General features: G+C 35.8%; 1 protein-coding gene across 4 annotated transcripts in view; it reads right to left on the bottom strand.

Moving 5' to 3' along the window:
• MACC1 (MET transcriptional regulator MACC1) overlaps positions 1 to 21,556 on the bottom strand; it is a 486,000-nt gene that overhangs the window by 94,852 nt on the left and 369,592 nt on the right. For 3 of the 4 annotated variants that reach the window (XM_072964885.1, XM_072964883.1, XM_031674118.2), the window contains 2 exons: positions 21,031 to 21,219; positions 8,266 to 8,487 (listed from right to left, as the gene is read on the bottom strand). In XM_072964885.1, the coding sequence (XP_072820986.1) occupies positions 8,275 to 8,487; positions 21,031 to 21,219 (402 nt within the window). In that variant the 3' untranslated portion in view covers positions 8,266 to 8,274. Of the gene's footprint in view, positions 1 to 3,779; positions 8,488 to 21,030; positions 21,220 to 21,556 lie in introns of those variants that run through there. The other variant, XM_072964884.1, reaches the window with a different exon arrangement.

Below are 21,556 nucleotides of genomic sequence, written 5' to 3'. Positions count from 1 at the left end.
AATTGGGAGAATATAAATTTTTGTTGTTTAAGCCACCCACTCTGGTATTTTGTTATGGTGGCCCTAGCAAACTAACAAAATTTTCTAGTACATAAACACAGAATATACTAAGTGGTCAAAATGAGCTCTCATTAAAGATAGATTCAGAACCTTGCTCAAGGCAAGAACCCAGGCGTGTGGATTAATTACTTGCACGGGTTTGTGGCTCTCACGTCAGAACTTGGACTCTTATCCCTAGGCAAATAGTAATCTTCTCAGCAAGCAAAATGGAAATAAACAGAAAGGTTCTCTAAGAGTATAAAAGGAGGACTTGAGATTTTTTTTCTTCCAACCTATCAGTGCAACCTCTTGAAAATAGCTTTAGGAATATAACATCAAGCGCTCTCTCCTTATCTTTTCAGGAATAACCTTGATTACTAATCTCTGATTTCACCACAACCCACAGCATTCCACTTCACCCTGAAAAAACACAACAATGTGATATTCCCTCCTGAAGAGCATTTCCCCATGTAGACTAAATCATGAATATAATTGAACACATATTAAACAGGAACTATGTATTAAGAAAGAAAAATGTTTACAGGTTCTTAAAAATGGACAGGATGAATTGTATAATATATGAATTACATCTTCATAAAGCAGTTTTATATATAAAACAAGGAAACACACCGCCTTTGTCAGTGCATTCTTTTTATATCATTTTGTCCTATTTTTCACTGATGTCTTAGAGCCATCTAATTTACTTTGTTCACATTCCTGTTCCATTTTCCCCTTGGGAAGCGTTTAGACATTATTACTCATTCAAAAGTGGAGATAAAGGTCTCCAGTGAAAAGTTAGACGACTGAGAAAGATAGAAATATCCCTGACCTTGGATTGCTTTCAAAATTTGATTCAGAGAATGTTCAAAGAATTTTGCCATTCTCTTTTTCAAGGGCATGTGATGCCTGCCACTTGGTCTTAACTACAATTTTCTCACTCAGTCGTTCTGGGGACTCCTCCCCTCTCCCTCTCTCCCAGTCAACTTCTTCCTTGCAGCAAGTGAGGTACATTGACTAGGCTGTGGGTCCTGCTTGAGAATGAAAAGTTAGGAGTACCAGGAGATCTGCCCCTGGACCTCCTAGGTCAAGTGAACCCATAGTTTTGATGGGGTTTTAGATGGTTCTGTCATGTCATCAGCAATTTATAAAGTTGTAAAGTTGTATGTGGAAGGCAGTTTGTTGGAGAGGTTTCATTTACTTACCGTTTGATTTAGTGCAGAAGTTTATAGAAGTAGGCCCATTGCCCAGTTTCCTGAGAAGGACTCAGATGACTAGCTTGAGGAAATTCCACTTGAGGAAAAAAGGTTTCCCCAAACAGGAAATAGTGCTGAAGTTATCTCACATCACATTTTTAGTGGAAAACTGCTGTTGAACTTCCCAACATCTACCTCCTCCCAATTCTAGGAACAGATCTCAGTTTCACCTGGTGACCAATGACTCCCAAACACACCCAGTAGTCTAAATAGGGTATCAAGGAAGGACCACATAACCCAGGTATGACCAGTCAAAGGACGGCTGGTTACAACCCTTAGTGATTGGCTGATGGATAAGCACAAAACCTAAATTGGTCCAACCAGAGGAACTCCTCTGGGGTTATCGGGAAATACTCTATTGCCCTAAGTATCAATGAGGGTTTGTTCAGAAAAGTAGAACCATCAGCAATGACATACAATAAGGTTTTATTGCACTAATTTGACCTGATATGTTTGTAAGAGCTGATCAAATTCTTGGTCTGGCACTTTCTTCTGTCTCTGGTGCTGAGCCTAGCTATAGGTCAGGCTGAGGGAAAAAGATGAACATCTGACTGAGGAAGAGCAGGGACAACTCGAATCTCTGTTTGTCAGTAACTAGCACCATTGTTGGTATCTCCTTGATTCCAAGGCTGCTACCTCGCTGCTGTGGATAACCTGCAGGTCAAGTGATGCTCCTGCTGCAGACTCACACTCACACCTGGCAGGGATTTGGAGAAGGAGAAGGAAGGGAACCCAGGGAAACTGGAGCTGCAGGCCAGGCAGCTGCCCCTCCCCACCACCAACAAGCTGAGTTGGGGGCTGAGGTGGGGCCTAATCTGTATCTGTCTTTCAAGAGTCACAATGGCTACTGCTCCACAGCGACCTTCCAAATCTCCTGTAGCTAACCCTAACCAGAAATACTCAGTGATGAGAACTCTGGAAACAAAGTTTAGTTTTGCCAAGTTGACACACTCAAAGCCTCCACAGCTTGAAACTGAAACACTAGGAAATGTGAGTCTAGAGCTGCTGCAGCCCTCTTGCCCCACAAAGGGAGGGCACAGAGCTGTTGGACTGCTTTATGGAGCCCAAGGATGAAACCAATATAACCAAAGTCAGAAGGGTGAAAAACAAACAAGCAATTTGATCACACTTTCAAGCTCTGAATTCCAGAATGCCTAAAACTACCCCTGGAGTTTTCAGTTGTGAGAGACAATAAATTCTTTGTACTTAAGCCAGTTTGAAATAGGTTTTCTGACACCAGCTCCCTAAAGACTGCTAAATGACAATCTTAACATACGGCCACTGTGTTTGCTCTAGCTGAAGTTTCTTAACAGTTTTAAGGAGGAGTCTTAGGTAGCATTAAATCCATCCTGGAGAAAACCAAGCAAAAGTTAATTTGCATCTTATTATTGATCAGATAAGGAGAAAGAATGAAAGATACTTTATATTTTTAAAAAGACCAGCACAAAGATAAAGTTTCCACTGTCCCTGAACAGTCTTCTTTCTTTCATTAGACCATAATCAAACTTCTTCCAATCTTCCTTTCATATTTTCTTTGCTTTCCACCATGATGTAAGGGGACTGGATGAACAATGAGTATATATTTTCTTGAGTAAAAGAGTGTATTTTTGCCCCATAAAATGGATTTTTCTACTACACTAAGGAGTGTAATAGTTAATTTTATATGTCATTTAACCTAGTAAGTGTAAGGTCAACATTATACCAAATTAGGCAATCCTAAATTCTGCTTAAAAGGCTGAGCTTGGTAGAAACAGTTTAAGTAAAACCAGTAATTTCATCATGACCAAGTTTAATTTTCAACTACTAATCATATTTATGTAATTTGTTAAGTGTCTCAGTACATTCCAAGGGTTTAAGTGTCAACTTATATTAGGAACATTTAAAATCTGCTGCCAGGCACAAAAGGACAGTCTCAAATGTCTCTAAGAACAGAAAAAAGGAAGTCATACATCCTCCTAGTCACTCACAGAAGAACAATTAAAAAGGAGATTATGGCACAGCATGAGATATGATACATCAATGTCAAAACGAGCTTGTTCAGCTCATCAGCTCTTGTCAAAGTCACCATTCCTTTAAATGAGTAACTCCTCATTGGGAAGAGATCATCTGGCTACCTTATTTATCACCTATGATCACCTGTGATCACCTTGTAATTCTACAAAGAAAGTGAGACATGTGGATAGTGTATTGATCACATTAGATAGAATTTTTTTTTCAATGGGGAAAAATTAATTCAGCAAGACGTTGAACAAGTGATGGACCAGTAAAAAGCAGCTTTCTCCAAAGATATTTTATAGAAACAAGTGCATCATTGCATATATTTTGCAAAATCATCTTAACACACTGAATAAATGTCTCAAATTATTACCTATTTTTATTCAAATATGTTTACATTTTAGATGAGATGCAGAGATCTTAATTAGTTTTACAATCAAAATAATTATTTTTCAGGCTTTTATGAATTCATTATGAAAAAAGTTCACTTTATATATAAATGGAGATATTATATTGTCTGATTCAGGGTTTGTTTGTTTTTTTTTAACAATTTAAAAGTGATTTCCCTGATGACATGACATAAAATTTTGTCTATTTAGAAGTTAAGTTTTTCTGGTTTAATAGAAATCCCTTTATCCCTGTAGAGATGAAGGAAGTGAAATGCAGAATCCCTGAACCTGCAGCATCTACATCACCTGGGAACTTATCAGAAATGCGAATTCTCAGGCACCACCCTAGACCTGCCAAATCAGAATTCTGGGGTGGGGCCTGGAAGTCTCTGTTCTGACAGACCCTCTAGCTGATTCTACTGCTGTTACAGTTACAGAATCTCTGTAGTGAGACTAGAGCAGGTGTGAAAGAGTGTCTCGGTAGCTCCCAGAAAAGCCACTGCTGACCTTGTGACTCAGTCCTCACACGCAGTTTGTTTTGAATAGTTGATGATGGTTTTTAGCTATTCAAAATAGTACACGTAGTGAACTAGTTTCATTAGGTTATGTAAGTAATAAATGAGATAATATCTGTAAAGTGCTTAGTGTGCTTACGTGTGCGTGCTATGTGTGCTATGCCTCACACACAGGGAACGTTATTTTAATGTAGATGATGTAGATCATTTAAAGTAGTAGTCCAAACTTTTAGTCTTAGTTCACATTCTCTTTCCTCATAGCAAAACTAATATGCAAAAAACATAAAATATCCTACTCATTATACATTCGTAGACATTTAAGCCTAATAGAAATTTAGAGGTTACCCAGTTCAAGCCCTTCATTTTACGGACAAGAAAACTGAAGCCCAGGGAGGCTGAGTGACAGATCAAAAATCTCTTAGGAAGTAACAGGCAAAGCTTAGATGCCACGGCTCTCAGTTCCAGGACTGGTATGTTGCAGAAGATGCCATTCATGCTGTAGTCACTAGTACAATAGCAGTGTTTACACTGGAATATTCTCCTTTGGCATTACTAATTACTACCCAGGGCTGATCTCTCCATTCCCATCCCTTATGTATAAACTGACACTATTATTCAGAACGGCAAAGCTACATGAGACTAGATCCAAATAAACATAAAATCAATGCAAAATATATTTGCAAATGCCAAAAATTTCTACAAGTTTTAGTGAAATCTTGACGGCTGAATATTAGATACACATCAGATTCTATATATGTACAAATTCAAGTTTCCTGTGTATACATAGTCACTTTTTATTTTGTGTTGTGGGCTAGTAAGTATGCATGCAAGAAACTAACTTGAAACAATTATTATTCTGAGGAATGTCTTTGGGTTAACCCCATCTAGCATAACAGGAACATGTGATCTTTGGAAAATGACTTACTAAGTCATACAGCAGCACACAACAGAAACCTTACTCAGAAGATGGAGGAAGAAGAATGTTTATATATAAAAAGAAAAAAAAATCTACTTCAATTACAAAAGCCTTGAAAAATAATTTTTATTATTCTACCTTTCCTGTATATTGTCTCAAGTATTCCTTATACATTAAAATTTACAGAAAATATTATTTACTGTAGCACAGTATGAAAATTAAAGTTTGAAACTTCCAATTATGTACAGCATTGTATGATTTTGAATTTTTTTATTGTATTTTCATATCATATACTCAAAGTTGTTTAGTAGGAGCAACAATTCTTAGACCAACACTATCCATTATTGCAGTGCACTCTGCTCCTTTCAGAAACCAAGTCATCCCTAAGTTCAAAACTTCCTTTGGTACTTTCTACATTACAGGACATGAAAGTGCACTGCATTCATGATTAGTATGAACAATTAATGACTCACTATTGCTTGCATGGCCTTAATTGGCCTTCATATTAAGGATTTAACAGGAGGAAGTAGAGGATCTAAGGCTTACATAGAAAATTGTTACAATGCAAGCTGAGCACTGAACAAAAATCTCATCCTAATACATCTTTAGGGGAAAAGCCTGAGGAACTGAAAGAACTGTCTATGCTTTTTCCAGTTTTGAAATGTTTAAAGACGTTTGAGATTAATGGCTTCTGATGCTTTTAATGATGTCAAGGATGGGATTTAAGTGCCTTATTAATTCCCTTGATTTGCTGCCAAATGTAAAGGCAATTCGTGACTACTGTTTAATCTTTTCTGATTATGAAATCCATTATAGGAAGAAAAACATAAAATTCAGAAAAGTAAAAATGATTTATAAAAATATTAGAATATATTTGTAAGAACAGAATGTTTGGACATGGGTTTAAAGTTCTTCTGAAAGCATTTGTTACAAGATTATAAAATATCTTTGTGTGAATTAATATTGAAATCATTGCTTCATCCTTAAATTATAGAGATCATCCTGTTCATTTTTTGAACTCTTCTTAAACTTCCCAACCACAATCACAACACATGATGTGATAAACCCGAAGTGATTTATTTAATCTTACTACTCTAATCAGCTAACAAAATCTCTGTCGTCTCAGATCTTAGAGCCTGGAAAAACCCAGTTATTAATTCCTTATTATCCCTTCCCGAAATTCTCTGGTTTGCTGACATGCTAATAAGATTCCAAGAATTTTCTAAAAAAAGCAAAATCACCACTAAAAATGACTGTATTCTGAACTTACAAATCGTTTTTTTTCTTCTCCCTGTATTTATTTTCAATTAAAATAAATTCTGTCCTTGAATGCGTGTACATAACTCCTTGGGCCAGCTATGTTCTCGTATCATCAAATATAAATATTAAAAGCCTTAAAAATCTCAAACCCTAATTCAAATTACCTTTGCCAGCATACCAAATACCCCAGAGTAGGTGTATTAAAAGCTCTAAAAAGATTCTGCTTTTACTTTTTAGCCAAATGGACATGTTTTATTCAGGATGCCTAAATAAAATCCTTATTCAGCTCACCCACATTACCTTTGAGGGCGTGTCTTTCCTTCCTTCACTCCTTCATCCTTTCAGGCCCTTCTCCCTGGCTCCCCACAGCTCCTGAGCTCCACTCCTGCCTGAGGGCTTCAGTGCATTGAGGAACTGTCTCTTCCATCCTCCCAGACTAGAAGCAATATCTGATCCTCTTCTAGGCTCATCATTTCTTTCCCAGGGAAAACTTACCTGATCCCCCGATCCATATGATGTCCCCTTCCTCCCCCCTATATCTCTATCTCTTGGTATCCCAGCCTTTCCACTGCAGCTGGTGTTGCAGATGCCACTTTAGATTTAACTGTATAATTTTTTTATTGTTATCTCTATCACTTCAGCAGTACTGAAGTCAAGGATCATGTTGTTTTCTCCCCATTATTAACCTCGAGCATCTAGGTGTCTGCCACAGAGTAGGTACACACACTCTACCTGTCAATTGAACGACAATAAATGAATGACTGTCTGAAACACATAAACACTGTAGGTGCCAGAGGACTGAACATATGAGTCAGCACAGACCATCTCTTTATGAACTCTCTAGCAGTAGCCTTTATACCGACCTAGATTCCTATATAATCTTTGTTTCCCGAGAGCTTTATAAAACTCTCTGGTGCACACACACAAACACAGACACATGTCTTTACATGAGCACATGAACATGCACACACCAACATCAGTTGGGTGGTTAAGACTGCTGTACTTAACAGTAATGAAACAGGTTTTCTAAAAAATACTTTTGTTATTAAAAATCTTGGCAAACTAAAGAACTATGATCCTGAAGAAAACGTCTAAGTTAGGCAGGATTAACTGGGTCCCAAGATGCTGGAGGAAGGTGGTGAAAACTCCAGTCTATGGATGCAGACAACAGATTTCTGATAAGTCATATTTCTTTCTGGCAGTCTTTCAAAGGCAGTTAAGCTTTAATTAAAATGAAATAGCTACCATTTTCCTATAAATTTTAATACGCATTTAAATTTTTTTTACTATATTCGTATGTGCTATGTTTTTTTAAAAAATAGAACCAGGTTTTGCACACAGAAAACCTCTTTCACACTGTCTGCATAGGCCTGAGCATCCTCTCTAGTCCTTAGTTTCTTCACATGAAAAATGGGAATAATGCTAGCATATACCACTGAGAAATAAAAAGGATCAGGTATAGAAAGCCTTCAGGCCTGTGCCTGGCCACAGAGTATGTGTTTGCTTCTCCTCTCTCCCTACTGTCTCCTGGTAAAATTCCAGTGTTAATATTGAGAAACTCTAGTTTATCTGGGTATCTGTGTGATGTTAGCAGTCATTTGCTTTAACTACAAGAAATTTAAAGCAGTTTTGAAAGGGAGGGAAGGTTTTTCTTTCCTTTCTCAATAACAAAGCAGCTTAATGTTTGCATTTGAAACATACACAAAAATACATATTAGATTATAAAACCCATCCTTGGACTTTGTTAGGCTGTGCTTTCACCAGAAAAGCATACTTTTCCAAGCAAAAAATTAGTAATAGTTCTATGAGATTCTTTCTCTTATACATACACACACACACACACACAAACACACACACACACCCCATTCTCCCCCTACTTCCTCCTCCAAAAAACATACCCTTCACTTCTATACTTCCTCAGAAGTCGAGAATGCAGTTGCTCTCAAAACCTCTAAAGAATTTACTAGGATTAAAGCTCCAGTTAGGTCTCGCCATTGTTTGGTCACAGGGTTTTTCATTCTGTCCAAAGCTGATTGAAGGTCTTGTAATACATCTCTGTAGCTGTTTCCATAGTGAGCACTCCAAGTATAGAGAAAATCATAAGCAGGTTTCCACATCATCTAGAAAGAAAAAAAAATTAGACTGGAGTAGTGTGGAAATAAAACAAAGAGGAAAAGAGATGTTTTTTAAAAAGGTTTAAAAGCTTCTTAAGACAAAAAGAAAACAGAATATCAATTACACATGCACTTATTTAATATCACAAAAAACATGTTTTAATAACTACCACTTCTCTCTTATATCCCTGTGTTTCTAAATCTCAAGATTTTAAAACTAATAACCACAAGTAGGGCCTTTTTTTCCCTTGATAAATCATCTAAACATTGCTCGTTGTCTTCATATGAATATATAAAATTCCTCGGGCAATTTTATGATTGTGACAGATGTTACTGAGATAAACTTTTCACTCTCTGAGAGACCTTTAAAGTTAAAGTAATACTCTTTTATTGTTATATGCATCTGAGGTGATCTTTATGACACTACATATCACAAGAGAGAGCTATACAGTATATCTAATGCTCTAAGTCATTTTATTTGAGCAAGTCTATAAACAAGGAAAAATGCAGCTTTATGATCAAGTCAAAAGGAAAGCAAAAATATAGTTCTCTAATTAAAAAATAATTTAATATTAGATTTTATGACCAAAAAGAAAGATCACTATGCAGTATTTCATTATGTTTTCCCTAAGCAGCTACCCATACCAAGGACCTCATTGTTTCCAAAGAAATACTGTACGTCAAAGAGGAACTTTACATACAAGCGTGTATGTAATGGTAACCAAGGTAACCAGGCTCAGAGAGAATAGAGACAAAGGCCAACCAAATAAGACAAATTGTAGAAACACACACACACATTGACACGCACCCAGGTTAAAATGAAATTTTCTCTAGGGAAACAACAAAATGAAGCCTGCACTTGTAAATGGAATATCTGGAATATAAACTTTGTTACTTGCTACTTACTTGGTTTCACTAATTCATTTGTGATTTTTATCATTTCCAAAGTGCAGGAACACAGACTGTGAGCTACATATTATGCAGAGTTGCGCTCTTAAAATAGAGCCTGCACTAATACTAATATCACATGAAGTAGGGCTTGAGATGTAATTTTCACCCTCTGCTTATATCCCCATATATTTTACAACTGAAGTTAATGAAAGGCCTAAATAAGGAGTTTCATTATGTTTCAATTCAATCTACGTAAGAGGCTAGGCATCAGGCTCAAAGGATAATTTGATATTTTATCCAAATTGGCATTCCTGAGCAGCCATGACCACCCATATTTCTACCTCTCTTGACCAAGCTCAATTCTTCAAGGTATTAAATGGAGATAATGATCAAAGTTAAACCTATAGAGGTGGTCATGATGCAGCAACAGAAATCATCCCAGATTTCTGTGTATAAACTTTATCCTCACCAAACTGATTTATAAAGAACAGTATCTTCCATCACTAATAAACTGTGAATGAGGTGTTCACTCATCTATTTTTCTGAATACTCACATTTAAACCAAACCTCCCAAAGTGCTGGTCTCACTAACAGCTCAGCAATGGAAGATGAATTGAGGCATATTAATAGAGCCTTTTTGCCAAACTTAATCTTGCCTGTCACTGCTCGGATGCAAAGAAGCATGACACAAGTAGATTATTCTGTAGTGGGCATATCCTAGTCCTATGTAAAAGCTTTTAGACCTGTATTCTATGTTGCATTCATTTAAAATTCCCTGATGCTCAACTAGCTGGTACATTATTTTCCAACTTGTTGTATATTGATTAAAATAATGATGTTTACAGCGAAAGGCTTCTAAGACTTTATTCTAAGCCCCCTTAGTGAATGAGTCTGATAAAAAGATGTATTTGAGGATATTTTATGATTGTCAGCAACTGAGAGCATTTTAGTACCAAGATAATGGCACAGTATCACAGGAAACAGACATCTCTTAAGAATCGCAAATCAGTAACTTTCAGGTTGTGCACTATGTTGCAGATTCAAAGCACATATCTTTACTAGCTATCCTGGGTAGAAAAACTCTGCATCATATATCTTGCTGCAGCACAGTAGATTGCTATGTACAGAAAAGGCCTGAGGCATACTCAATCACAAAGCAGCCCCTTGGTGCTGTCAGAAGCAGGAAATACACCAAGGTGATGTGGGAATTAGAAACTACAGATTCAGAAGAAGTCCAGTGCTACAACTACCCACTAACTTAATCAGAGGGCCATGTAATCCCCTCAAGTTTGGCGGTTTGTACCTATGGCAGAACAGAATGGCCAGCTCTTGGAATTCAGAGAAATGTGGAGAGATGGCTGAGTCCTGGACCCTAACAGGACTTCTTAAAGTGTAAAAAAACTTCTCAGGAGTCCTCTAAATTAGTTAGAAATACAAAGAGGAATATTGCCTTAAACTCACTGGAGATCCCCTGGTGTCTAAACCATAAGCTATGTAGAAATAAGTACCATATCTTTGGGCTAAAAACAATAAGGCAATGGTAAACTTCATGATTTGTACTAAAATATGAGCACATTTTGCATTCCATTTTTGTTCCCCTTTGCAGCAAACTAAACCTGAATATTCCTTTAGTGCAAAATTTGATCCGCTATATATAAATAACATTTTTGGTAGCTCTCAATGCAGATGACAGAGAAACACCATACAATGAAAATACTTGAAATACACTGCTGTTCATTAATTACTTCACTTATTAAACCAAAATTATTGAGTAGCTACCACTATCAGGAATCTTGTTACAAAAAGGAATAAAATGATGAACATGGCTCTTGTTTTCATAAGCTTTATAGCATGGATGGAGATACTTGCACAAACACTGGTTCAATGTATGAATAAACAAGATTTTGCAATTAATAATGACTAAAAAACTCAAAAATTACTTGCATATTCTAATTTGGTGTAAGGAAAAAAATGATAGTTCCATCAACTGAGAAGCAATATGGTGTAACAGAAAGAAAGATGAGTTTTGGCTTCAGTATCCTGGGTTCACACCTAATTCCATTGTCTATCGGATGGGTCAGTGTGAGTAAATTAATCAAATTATCTGAACTTTGAATTCTTTAATCTATAAAATATGGATAATAATCTCCATATGTGTGTCCAAAACACCTTATGAAGTGTCTGGCATTTTGTTTGCATTTAATACTTTTTAATAGAATATGAAGGAAAGTGGGTAATTTTGGGGTGAAAGAAAAATAAGCGGTCTGGTTTTAGCTCTACTGAGTTTGAAGTAAAAGAGGGGCTATCTTTTATCTCCAATAAGAAATTGGAAGAGAGATGATCTCTGGAGAGCAGGCAAGGATTTAGCATCACTTATGCTAAAATGATGGGGAAAAGCATGAAAGTAGAGGAAAACACCAAGGAAGAAAATAAAGGGATGAAAAATTTAACCCTTAATTAAGTCTACAATTAGGGACCACAAGTAAGAAATAGAAGCAATAAAAGGATAGAGAGAAGCTGGTATCAGAGTAATAGAAAATGAAGCAGATTGCTGCATGTTGCAAAAGTCAAAGACTCATAGAATCCCCAAAAGGATATTCAGTGGTTTGCTATAGTCAGGCTTCTGTCCACATTAGCCTCCCAATCTCATGTTCAGTGACATCACATTGGAAGATTAAAATCATCCATGTTGGGAGTTTTTAATACTAAGGAAATTGGCAAAAACGTGACAGATTAGGGCTTTTGGTCCTTTTTGAAAACTGATTGTTAAACATCTACCAGCATGCCCCTCGGAGGACATCTCTTTTCTGTTACTTCTTCTGCTACCTCTAACATCAAATGATGTGAAAACATGAAAGAAAACAGAAAATTCAGGGTTTTGGCAATTAGTGGGACTTTGGTAACCTTAGAGAAGGCAGTTGCAAGAGAGTGGTGGAGGGCAGACTGCAGGTATGAGAAGGTGCCAAGGAACTGGAAGCCACAGAACAAATGGATCACACCTGGAATTTGGAAATTAAAGGAAGAGAGATGAAGATACAGGGGAAGCAGTGGAAAATAAAATAATTTTTAAAAGGGGATATCTATAAAAAGTAATATTCTATAATTTAAAGAAGAGTTTGGTTTGAATTCTAACTTAGCCAGATGGAGAATTTAGGGTTATTGAGGACTAAAGAGGTAGCATATATAAAACTTTTCCCCTCAAGAAGAAAAGTTAGCTTTAAGTAAAACATAAACACAGACAAATATTTTAAAAATTATGGATTTGGGGTATGTAATTAAAGGGGCAAGTATCAAGAAAAACAGAAAGAATGAGATCAAAAGCCTATGTTGTAGTTATGTACTTGATACACTGATGAAAAATACCAAGTTTCAGGAATTATATTTTCCCTTACTGTGTGATTCTCTGCCAGGTATGGTAAATATAACTTTTTCTGCATTGAGATTTGCCTTAACAAAGCCTGACAAAAGTCTGCTTTCATCAATGTAATAGTCTACTCAGTCGTTTGTTGTCCTTTGGGGTGTAGATTTATAACATTTGGACTCAAGTCCTTAAATACTTACACTTTTTTTTTCAGCATTTCTTACTATCTAAAGTCATTCTATTTTTCTTGCTCAGCAAGTGAACAAAGACACAAAAGGTAACTTGCATTCATTAATTAACCAAAGACTTTATACAATTATGTCCAAGTACACATACACATTAAGGTCACAAAGGACTCTAAAATTTGTAATAAATTAAAGAGGAAATACAGTCATTTTCTCTGGAAATGTTTGAATGAATAAAATAAGTAGAATAAACAATTTTCTTTCTGGGATGATCTAAGTTAAGTCCTCCAAAAGCTGGAAATGAGTTGTGGACTGCCAAGATCTTTTACAGGTTTATGTTATCTTTTATCTATTCGGTGGTTTAAAAATAGTTCTTCCTCTCTTGCTCAATGTTATGATTTAAGGAAGATACGCAGAAACTCTGCACTAATGCTTTTACAAATCAAGAGGAAAGCATGCTCCCGAGGGTTTGTTTTTGTTGAATTATTCTTAACCACAAAATAAATTCCCTCAGCCTTCTCATCTTTATCACAAATATTTGACACACAGGCATCATTCTTACTCCTTCACTCTTAGATTTTTGATGTTAACTTCATGGTGTCTATGGATTCATCTTTAAATGGGAAGCATGAGGCTGATAAAAGCAGAGAGTTGTTAATTTCTCATCTACGTATTTTGATCTCTTTTTATGAAGGGCAGCAGCATCAGTAAGCATTTAATCTAACAAAGTTGAATAGTTTCTGAACTCCCAGCATTTGCATAGAAGGAACATGTCTTTGGTTTATCTTTCAGACATTAGAGAACAAATAAAGAGGTAAAGGGGCTATGAAAAAGTAATAAGTGGGATGCCAAGAGAAATGAAATCGAATAGAGGTAAAAAACAAAGTTTTCCAAATTTAGAGTGCTCATTCCCCAAAGCTGATCAGACTCATTAGATAATGAGCTAGATAATGAAATGCAACATGAACAAAGACAATTCAGATTTGAGCGTAGCATTCTATGTCTTTTTTAAGCTCATAAAATAGGAAGAGTATTAGAATGTAAATGATTTTAACTACCTTTGGATAATTACATTTTGCCACACTAAAGGATTAATAATCCACCTACTTTCCTCATAAAACTATAGGAGCAATGTTTTATTTTAAGTACAATTAGCTCAAGAAGTATTAAGGCAAATTGGCCTCATTAATGATTATTATATGTGTTCTATCTTCAGTGCATCATTTATGAGATCCAGGTGGGCCTTCCGTCACCTGTAATTGGTAAGCAGATAAATATTGTTGAAGATGAGGTTGCTGTTATCTTCAGAAAAGAGACTAACATATCAGAGGGTCTTTATTGCCTTAGAAGGGAGATGGTGCTTGTTTAAATCTTGGCATAAGATTCTCTTGGAAAAGTCTCTTTGAGCATAGCCAGCTCTGTTTGCACTAGGAATAATCACTTGAAACTTCAGGGATTAAGCATGAGCCAGAGGAAGATAGAGGACCCATTCCTTGCTACTGCATCAGAACTGTGTAACATCTTAGGAAAAACTGCTGGTCAAGCAATTCTCACCAATTCCCAATTAGGGAAAGAATCCAGGTCACCTGGCTATTAATCTGGGGCAATCTCACTAAAATTTTGCCAAATTTATTTCAGTATTAAGCAGTTTTAATAAATGCTGATTTAAGTCATAACTAGCTGGCCTTTGGTTGCTGAAATTTCTTGTTGTTTGTATTTCTTAATAATAAACCTTGATAAAGAAAAATGTAAATATCTAAATCAAAGATTAGTGTCTCTAAATACATTTTAAAATCTTTACAATATTTAACCTTATATAATTATTATTTCTATTTGATTCTCAGTGTGGTAATAAGACATAATGAAGGAGCACAGGGAAATATATACAAGATCTTGTGGTAGCTCACAGTGAAAAAGAATGTGACAATAAATATACGTATGTTCAAATATAACTGAAAAATTGTGCTTTACACTGGAAATTGACACAACATTGTAAACTGACTATAACTCTATTAAAAAAAAGAAATCAAAGAGCATAAGAATACAATGTGTTACCCCATGAATTACAATGTGATGTCTTCTTTCTTTATTCCACTTATTATACAAATAGAGTATCTTTTTGGAATTAAAGGTTGTAGCAACAGGTATTATAGTACTGCACAAAATAGACTATGGTAATCTAAATACTATGTCACTGTGAGAGATTTCTAGTACAAACAATGAAGATTTGAGAAATCATTCTATACACTTTACCACTGGTAGGTAGGTAAATTTCCATATAATGCTTCTCCCTTTTTAAAGAAATTGTAAATATATTTTTTAATGTAAAAGAACAGCAAACCATAGCTTTAAGTACCAAGGCTAGAACTGAGCCAGGCCAAGATACAGAACCAAACAATGCCATATCCCCATAAGCATAATCCAGGTGTTTCAGTGTGAGTCAGAAAATCAGAAAACCATAAGAGTTCAAGAGCATTCCTTTTACCTTTTGCAAGAGATATTTTCCAAGGAAAATTAAATGCTGCTAAGCCAGTTAAGAAAAAGCTGATCAGCCAAGACTTTGTTCTCATTTTTTCCATGCATCACCATCCTGCCAGTTTCTCAGAAGAGGCTTAAAATCATTGCTGACATTTCCTTTACTTACATTCTTTCTATAGTTACTCTGCCATATTACTAAAAAATTAATATACTTTATTCCCTTTTCCAGAATTATTCAGTGTTGTACATTTGTCAAATTCACCTCTTCCTCTTAGTCAAATAATAGGTAATGTGCATAGAAAGCAATGTCCCAAATATTTCATATATGTTATCTCACTTAATCCTCCAAACATCTGATGAATAAGATGGTATTATTTGCTTCATTTTACAAACAAACAAACGAACAAACAAAGATTCCTAGAAAAGTCAAATATCTTGCCCAAGCTTGGTCTTAGGGCTAAAAGATGATAGAGCTGGAACAGGAATCAAGACCACGAATCTTAACCTCTGCTCTGGTAGTTATTCAAGACAGTCTAAAAATACATATCCAAACATATCTCCCCATAACTATTGAGATGAACTCTCCCCTCAAGCACATATATTCTCCTCAGTGGTCTCTAGAAGTTATTCTTATCCAGAAGCACAGAAATCCCCTTCTGGTCCTCTCCAATTATTCAAATGTTACCCATCCTTCAGGACTAGGATGTGCCCTCTAACAGCTCCTGCCATTTTGATCTTTTATTATTTAGTTAACTCTGAAAGGACTTAGCATTAGTAGAGCACAGTGAATAGAACAGTGTGTAAAACAAACCTGGATTTAAATTCTAGTTCAGTCACTTAACAAGCATGTAATTCTGGATAACTTACACCAATGCATTCACTCTCAGTTTGCATATTTATAAAAAGAGGATGGTTATAATGTCTTCCTTACAAAGTTTTTTGAAATGAATGAGATATTGTAGAGAAAATGATCATAATGATTAGCTAACATTCAGTAAACACACAATAGGTTACAATAACTATTATCATTCTCACTGCTAGTTATATTCACTTATTTCAGTATCTAATCATATACTTCTTTAAAATATAATAATTCAAATATTGTTTATCCCAATTCCCAAGCCAAGTAAAACTTGGCTTTAGAGAGGAAAACAATCATATTTTTCATCTGTTTGTGTTTTTTCTAGTTCCTAGGGCTCCAGAGCTAAGAACTGATAGTCCCAGAAAATATGTTAATTGCATGGATGAATTAAATAGCAGCAAGGGTAGAGTAACAAGTAGGAAGAATGCCATATAGAATTTTCATTTACCTATAAAAATACTAATAAAATTGGCTGTTTGTTTCCCTTTTTCAATCTAGACTTAGAATAAAGTGCTCTGAACACTATAGCTGCCAGTCAGAAAGTGAGGAGGGACAAAGATTGTAGCTAGAAGATAAAGCAGAAAATCAGATCCTCACTGATTAAGTGTAGACAGCAAGAAGACTTATACATTTATCTTGCCAGTTACAGCTGTCTACAGGTGAGTGGTTTCTGAGATGGAAAAAAATATTACAATTAGGAATGTTGACTTCATTTGTGTGGCCCATTCTGATAGGTCAGTAAAGAAATCCTCCTCAACAGGTTTATTGGTGCCTGTGGTTGAGGTGGAGTCCAGTGGGCACTGGTAGAGGGTAACTTAGAAGGAAAAGTGAAACAAGTGGTGAATAAGTGTCCATACTGAGTAAGATGGAAAGAGCATAATCATTATTATTAGGCGGGGGAACAATGAGAGAGGGTTGCTAGGAAATTATTGTCATAAATGGTAACAGTCTCCAGAAGGCTAAGTGAAGAGTACCTAACTGAGGCCTCTAAATATCTTAGCCCTGAAATCTCCAGCATTTCCCCTTGCAAAATCCAACTGTTTTTAAAAATGGGTTGTTTTTATAATATTTCATTGATACCTACTTTTTAAATTGAAGTTCAGAAAAACTCCAGTTAATTTTTACTAAATTTCACAGGAAAACCTTGGCAATAATTAAACATCTTTGTATAGGATAGGTTTATTTTAAGAAATACTTTGAAAAATATATTTTGCTTATAATCATATTCCAAGTTTTATAGTTCTGCTTTTATGTAGGAATTGCAATGTTATTAGAAAAGTTGAGTAACTTTTCTTAAAATTTAACTTAGGGAGATGGTTAATTTAAAAGTGGCATTCTCAGAAGTCTCCAGAAAGGCTCTTTTTCATCTTATAAAAGAATAAGAAGTGGTGAAAAGTACTCAAGAAAAATCTGACAGACATACTATTAATAATGTCCTTTTTTTAATTGGCGTGAGGCTTGATGAAGATACTAAGGCAAATTTTGGTAGTATCATAACATGGCTTAAAAAAAGAAAAAAAAGAAAAAGTGAAATGAGTTGTTTAAATCCCCAGGCTTAACCATACCTCCCAGCTCTGCCACTCAGCCACTATACTGGATTCGAAGTAGGTGGGCAGAGTGTAATGGTTAAAGTATAAGGACCCCAAATTCAAAGCCTGTGTTCAAACCTGGTTCCATGACTTCTAGCCATGGTGTTTAAGCAAGTTACTTAGCCTCCCCACAGCTTAGATAACATTAGGATCTTCCCCACAAGTTTTTGTTGAAAGGATTAAGTAAGTTAATTTCTGAAATGTTACTAGAACAGAGCCTGGCACAGAGTAAGTGCCACATAACTGTTAGATAAAATAAAAATAGAACAAAGGAAAAAGAGAGAAGTTGAAAAGGAAGGAAAGTCAGTGAAAAACACGATTGTAGGCATTGGCACACATAGGAGGAAATTCTCAAAATGTGTGCCCACTGAGGATGTGAGATAAAGGAAATAAAAGCAGCATGGGAACCACGAGAACTTGTTATCTCCCTTCCCCAATTCCAATCCCTCCCTCTGCATACCCAACCGGGAACTAATATAAGTACGTTTTGAAATCAACTGCTTAACTTGTAAATTGATCATATTTAAGAATCATTTCCTTCCTGAGAGAAAAATATTGTACAGCTATTTTTTTTATTCAGGGGGATAGAAGTTAGCATACATTTAGCCATTACTTTAAGTGGCCTAAAAGGTAAAGATTCTCATAGAGTATTTGGAATAGCTTCAGGCCAATATACTATGCATTATTTTCTAAACATCAAATAACATGGATCAAAGTGATGATTGTTAGTGTTAATCACAATAATTTGAACAACAGCCCCTAGAAAGACACATAGGGGATTTCCTTTCTGCTCCTGATTATTTATCAGCCTCAAGCATAAACTTGGTCATTTGTGATTTGGGCTGTGCAAAAGTAAATAATGGAAAAGAAGCCTCTTGGCCTCTATGAAGATTTTGGGGAGGACAAACTGTAAACAACCACAATTAGAGAGAAGTTGGATACTTACCAAAACTCTCTGATAAACAACTCTCAATAAAACCTTTTTAAAAACAGAGCTTATTAAGGAAAAAATAAGTCTTGCTTTCAATTAGACAACTTTTTTTGAAAGATTTTTCTTAGAGCCATTTTAGGTACACAGCAAAATTGAGAGGAAGGTAGAGATTCCCCATATATCCCCTGCCCTGACACATGCATAGCCTTCCCCACTATCAATATCTTTCATCACAGTGGTATATTTTATACAAGTGATTAATCTACACTGATACATGATTATCACTCAAAATCATTAGTGTACTTTAGGGTTAGCTCTTGGTGTTGTACATGGTGGGTATGGACAAATGTAAAATGACATGTATCCATCATTATGGTATCATACTGAGTATTTTCACTGCCCTAAAAGTCCTCTGTGCTCTACCTATTTATCCCTCCTTCCCAACCACTGGTAGCCACCTGATCTTTTTACTGTCTTCATAGTTTGACTTTTCCAGAATGTCATATATTTGGAATCATGTAGTACATAGCCTTTTCAGATTGAGTTCTCTTGCTTAGTAACATGCATTTAATGTTTCTCCATGTCTTTCCATGGCTTTGTAGCTCATTTCTTTTTAGTGCTGGATAATATTTCATTGTCACACAATGTTCCATTGTATCATAACTTATTTATTGATTCACCTACTGAAGGACATCTTGGTTGCTTCCAAGTTTTGGTAATTATGAATAAAGTTGCTATAAACATTCAAGTGCAGGGGTTTTTTTGTGGACAAAATCTTCAGTTCCTATGGGTAAATACCAATGAGCATGCTTGATAGATCATATACAAAGAGCAGTTTCATTTGCAAAAAAAATCCAAGGTGCTTTCCAAAGTGACTGTATATTCTGACCAGCAATGAATGAGGGTTTCTGTTACTCCATATCCTCAACAGCATTTGGTGTGGTCAGTGTTCCGGATTTGGGCCACTCTATAAGGTGGGCAGTAGTATCTCAATTAGACAATGTTTTAGTCAGTTAAGTGAAATATCACAGCAGCATACCAGACATAATCTTGCTCCTTTTGTTTATTTCTTATAAGTTTCTCATCTTTACTTCATTCAGTAAAATGTGTAGTTTGTCCTGATTTGTAGTGCTGATTTGTAGGTTGTAATGCCCTTCTTAGTGTCTAGAGATAAATGTAGACTATGAGGAAGGAATATGGCCTCAGCCTCTGGCTGCTCCAGGCTAAACAGTCTTGTTTAGAGAAACAGGTTCCAGGAACCCAGAAGCCAGCCTGCTGAGACTTCCACTGAAGCTGCTGGGATTCAACTGACTTGATTTGACTCTTGGCCCTTCATGGAAAGGTCATCTTGTCCTGCATACTCAGCTGATTAGGTTATTTCAAAATAAGAAAATTTTCTCAAGTAATTAAGACTCAGGTCTATGCCCGAAAAGGAAGTAGAGAATACACGTTTTACCTCCTCACATGTCATCATCTAAGCAGAGAGATAATCGCTCCTTAACTGTAATATCCTAAAAATGTTTATACTTGTGTGAAAGATGCAGACTATTTTATATATGCTTATCATTGGAAAATTTTTATTTTAGTCAACAAAAATTGACTCACATTTCTTTATGGTAAATAGAGAAAATAACATATCTAAAAGTATACATTTGTTTTAATATTAATAAAAACAATATTTGCATTTTAAATACTTCCTTTGTGCTACATGCTGTCGTTCTGTATTTGATGTCTATAGTTGTTACTGTATGCAAAACTGTGAAGGAGATAATGCTCTCAAATATCTCTAGCTGTCATTACCAGTGGCCCCACACCAACTATCCTCTTAATGCTTTTTGTCACCAAACATTATTTACCACAAATGACTAAGTGTGGGCCTGAAGCTGATGAATACTTATTATTATGTTCTTTTTCCTTGTCCTGGCTAGGTCCCAACTTCTCCCTTCTCTGCCTCAAGTTCTTATAGCCCTGCATATTAACTGCCTCACTAACTTGGTCACTTTATTTGATCAAAAGCCATGTTAATATGCAATCCAATAGGAGAAACGTCTATATATTTTAAAGGTTCTTAATACCTTTAAAGAGTGATGTGTGTATATTTCAGATAATATCAGTGGTTATAGGTGCAGTGCCTCCAGTGAATGTATCTTCTAGGACATTCCCTCAATCTATGTATGCAGTGCACACTTGATTACATTTGATTTACTTGGTCTGCACTTTTTCACTATTAGTTAAACAAACAAAAATCTTACCTCTACAGCAACATCTCCAGCTTTTCCTCTGTGAGGAATTTCATACACCTCCATTTGTCGCTTTGTGAGTCGTACTAACTTTTCAGCTAGTTCCCTCCAGCTTTTTCCAAGCTTGACAGCTGAAGTCAAAATAGCAGCCTCTTGGATGAGACGCGCTACTAACCCTTGGCAATCAATCTTCAGCAAAGCCTGCAGCAACAATTGCAGGTCATAATTAAAAGCAACTTATTTTCTATAAATTAAATTTGTCATCACATATTCTAGAAACTAGCATCCTTTCTTCCACCACACATATACCTGAATTTTCTAAAATTGAGAAAGTTGATTTAAGTTTAAGCAAACCCAACAAGCAAAGTGCAGAGGACACAACTAGAACAGAATTAGGGGAGATTTAGGACTAACTAAGTAACTAATTACAGAGCTTCGGGTAAATCACTTAACTAATAAGTTTCTTAATATCTTTAATTGCAAGAGGAGGAAGGTGAACTAGCCACATCCAAAGATAGCCTGAGGTCCTAGTAGTTAA

Source organism: Vicugna pacos, chromosome 7 (genome assembly GCF_048564905.1).
Source record: "Vicugna pacos chromosome 7, VicPac4, whole genome shotgun sequence".
In the NCBI taxonomy this organism is placed as follows: Eukaryota; Metazoa; Chordata; class Mammalia; order Artiodactyla; family Camelidae; genus Vicugna; species Vicugna pacos.
The sequence above is the reverse complement of the archived record's forward strand: the minus strand, read 5'-3'. Positions and strand labels throughout refer to the sequence as shown.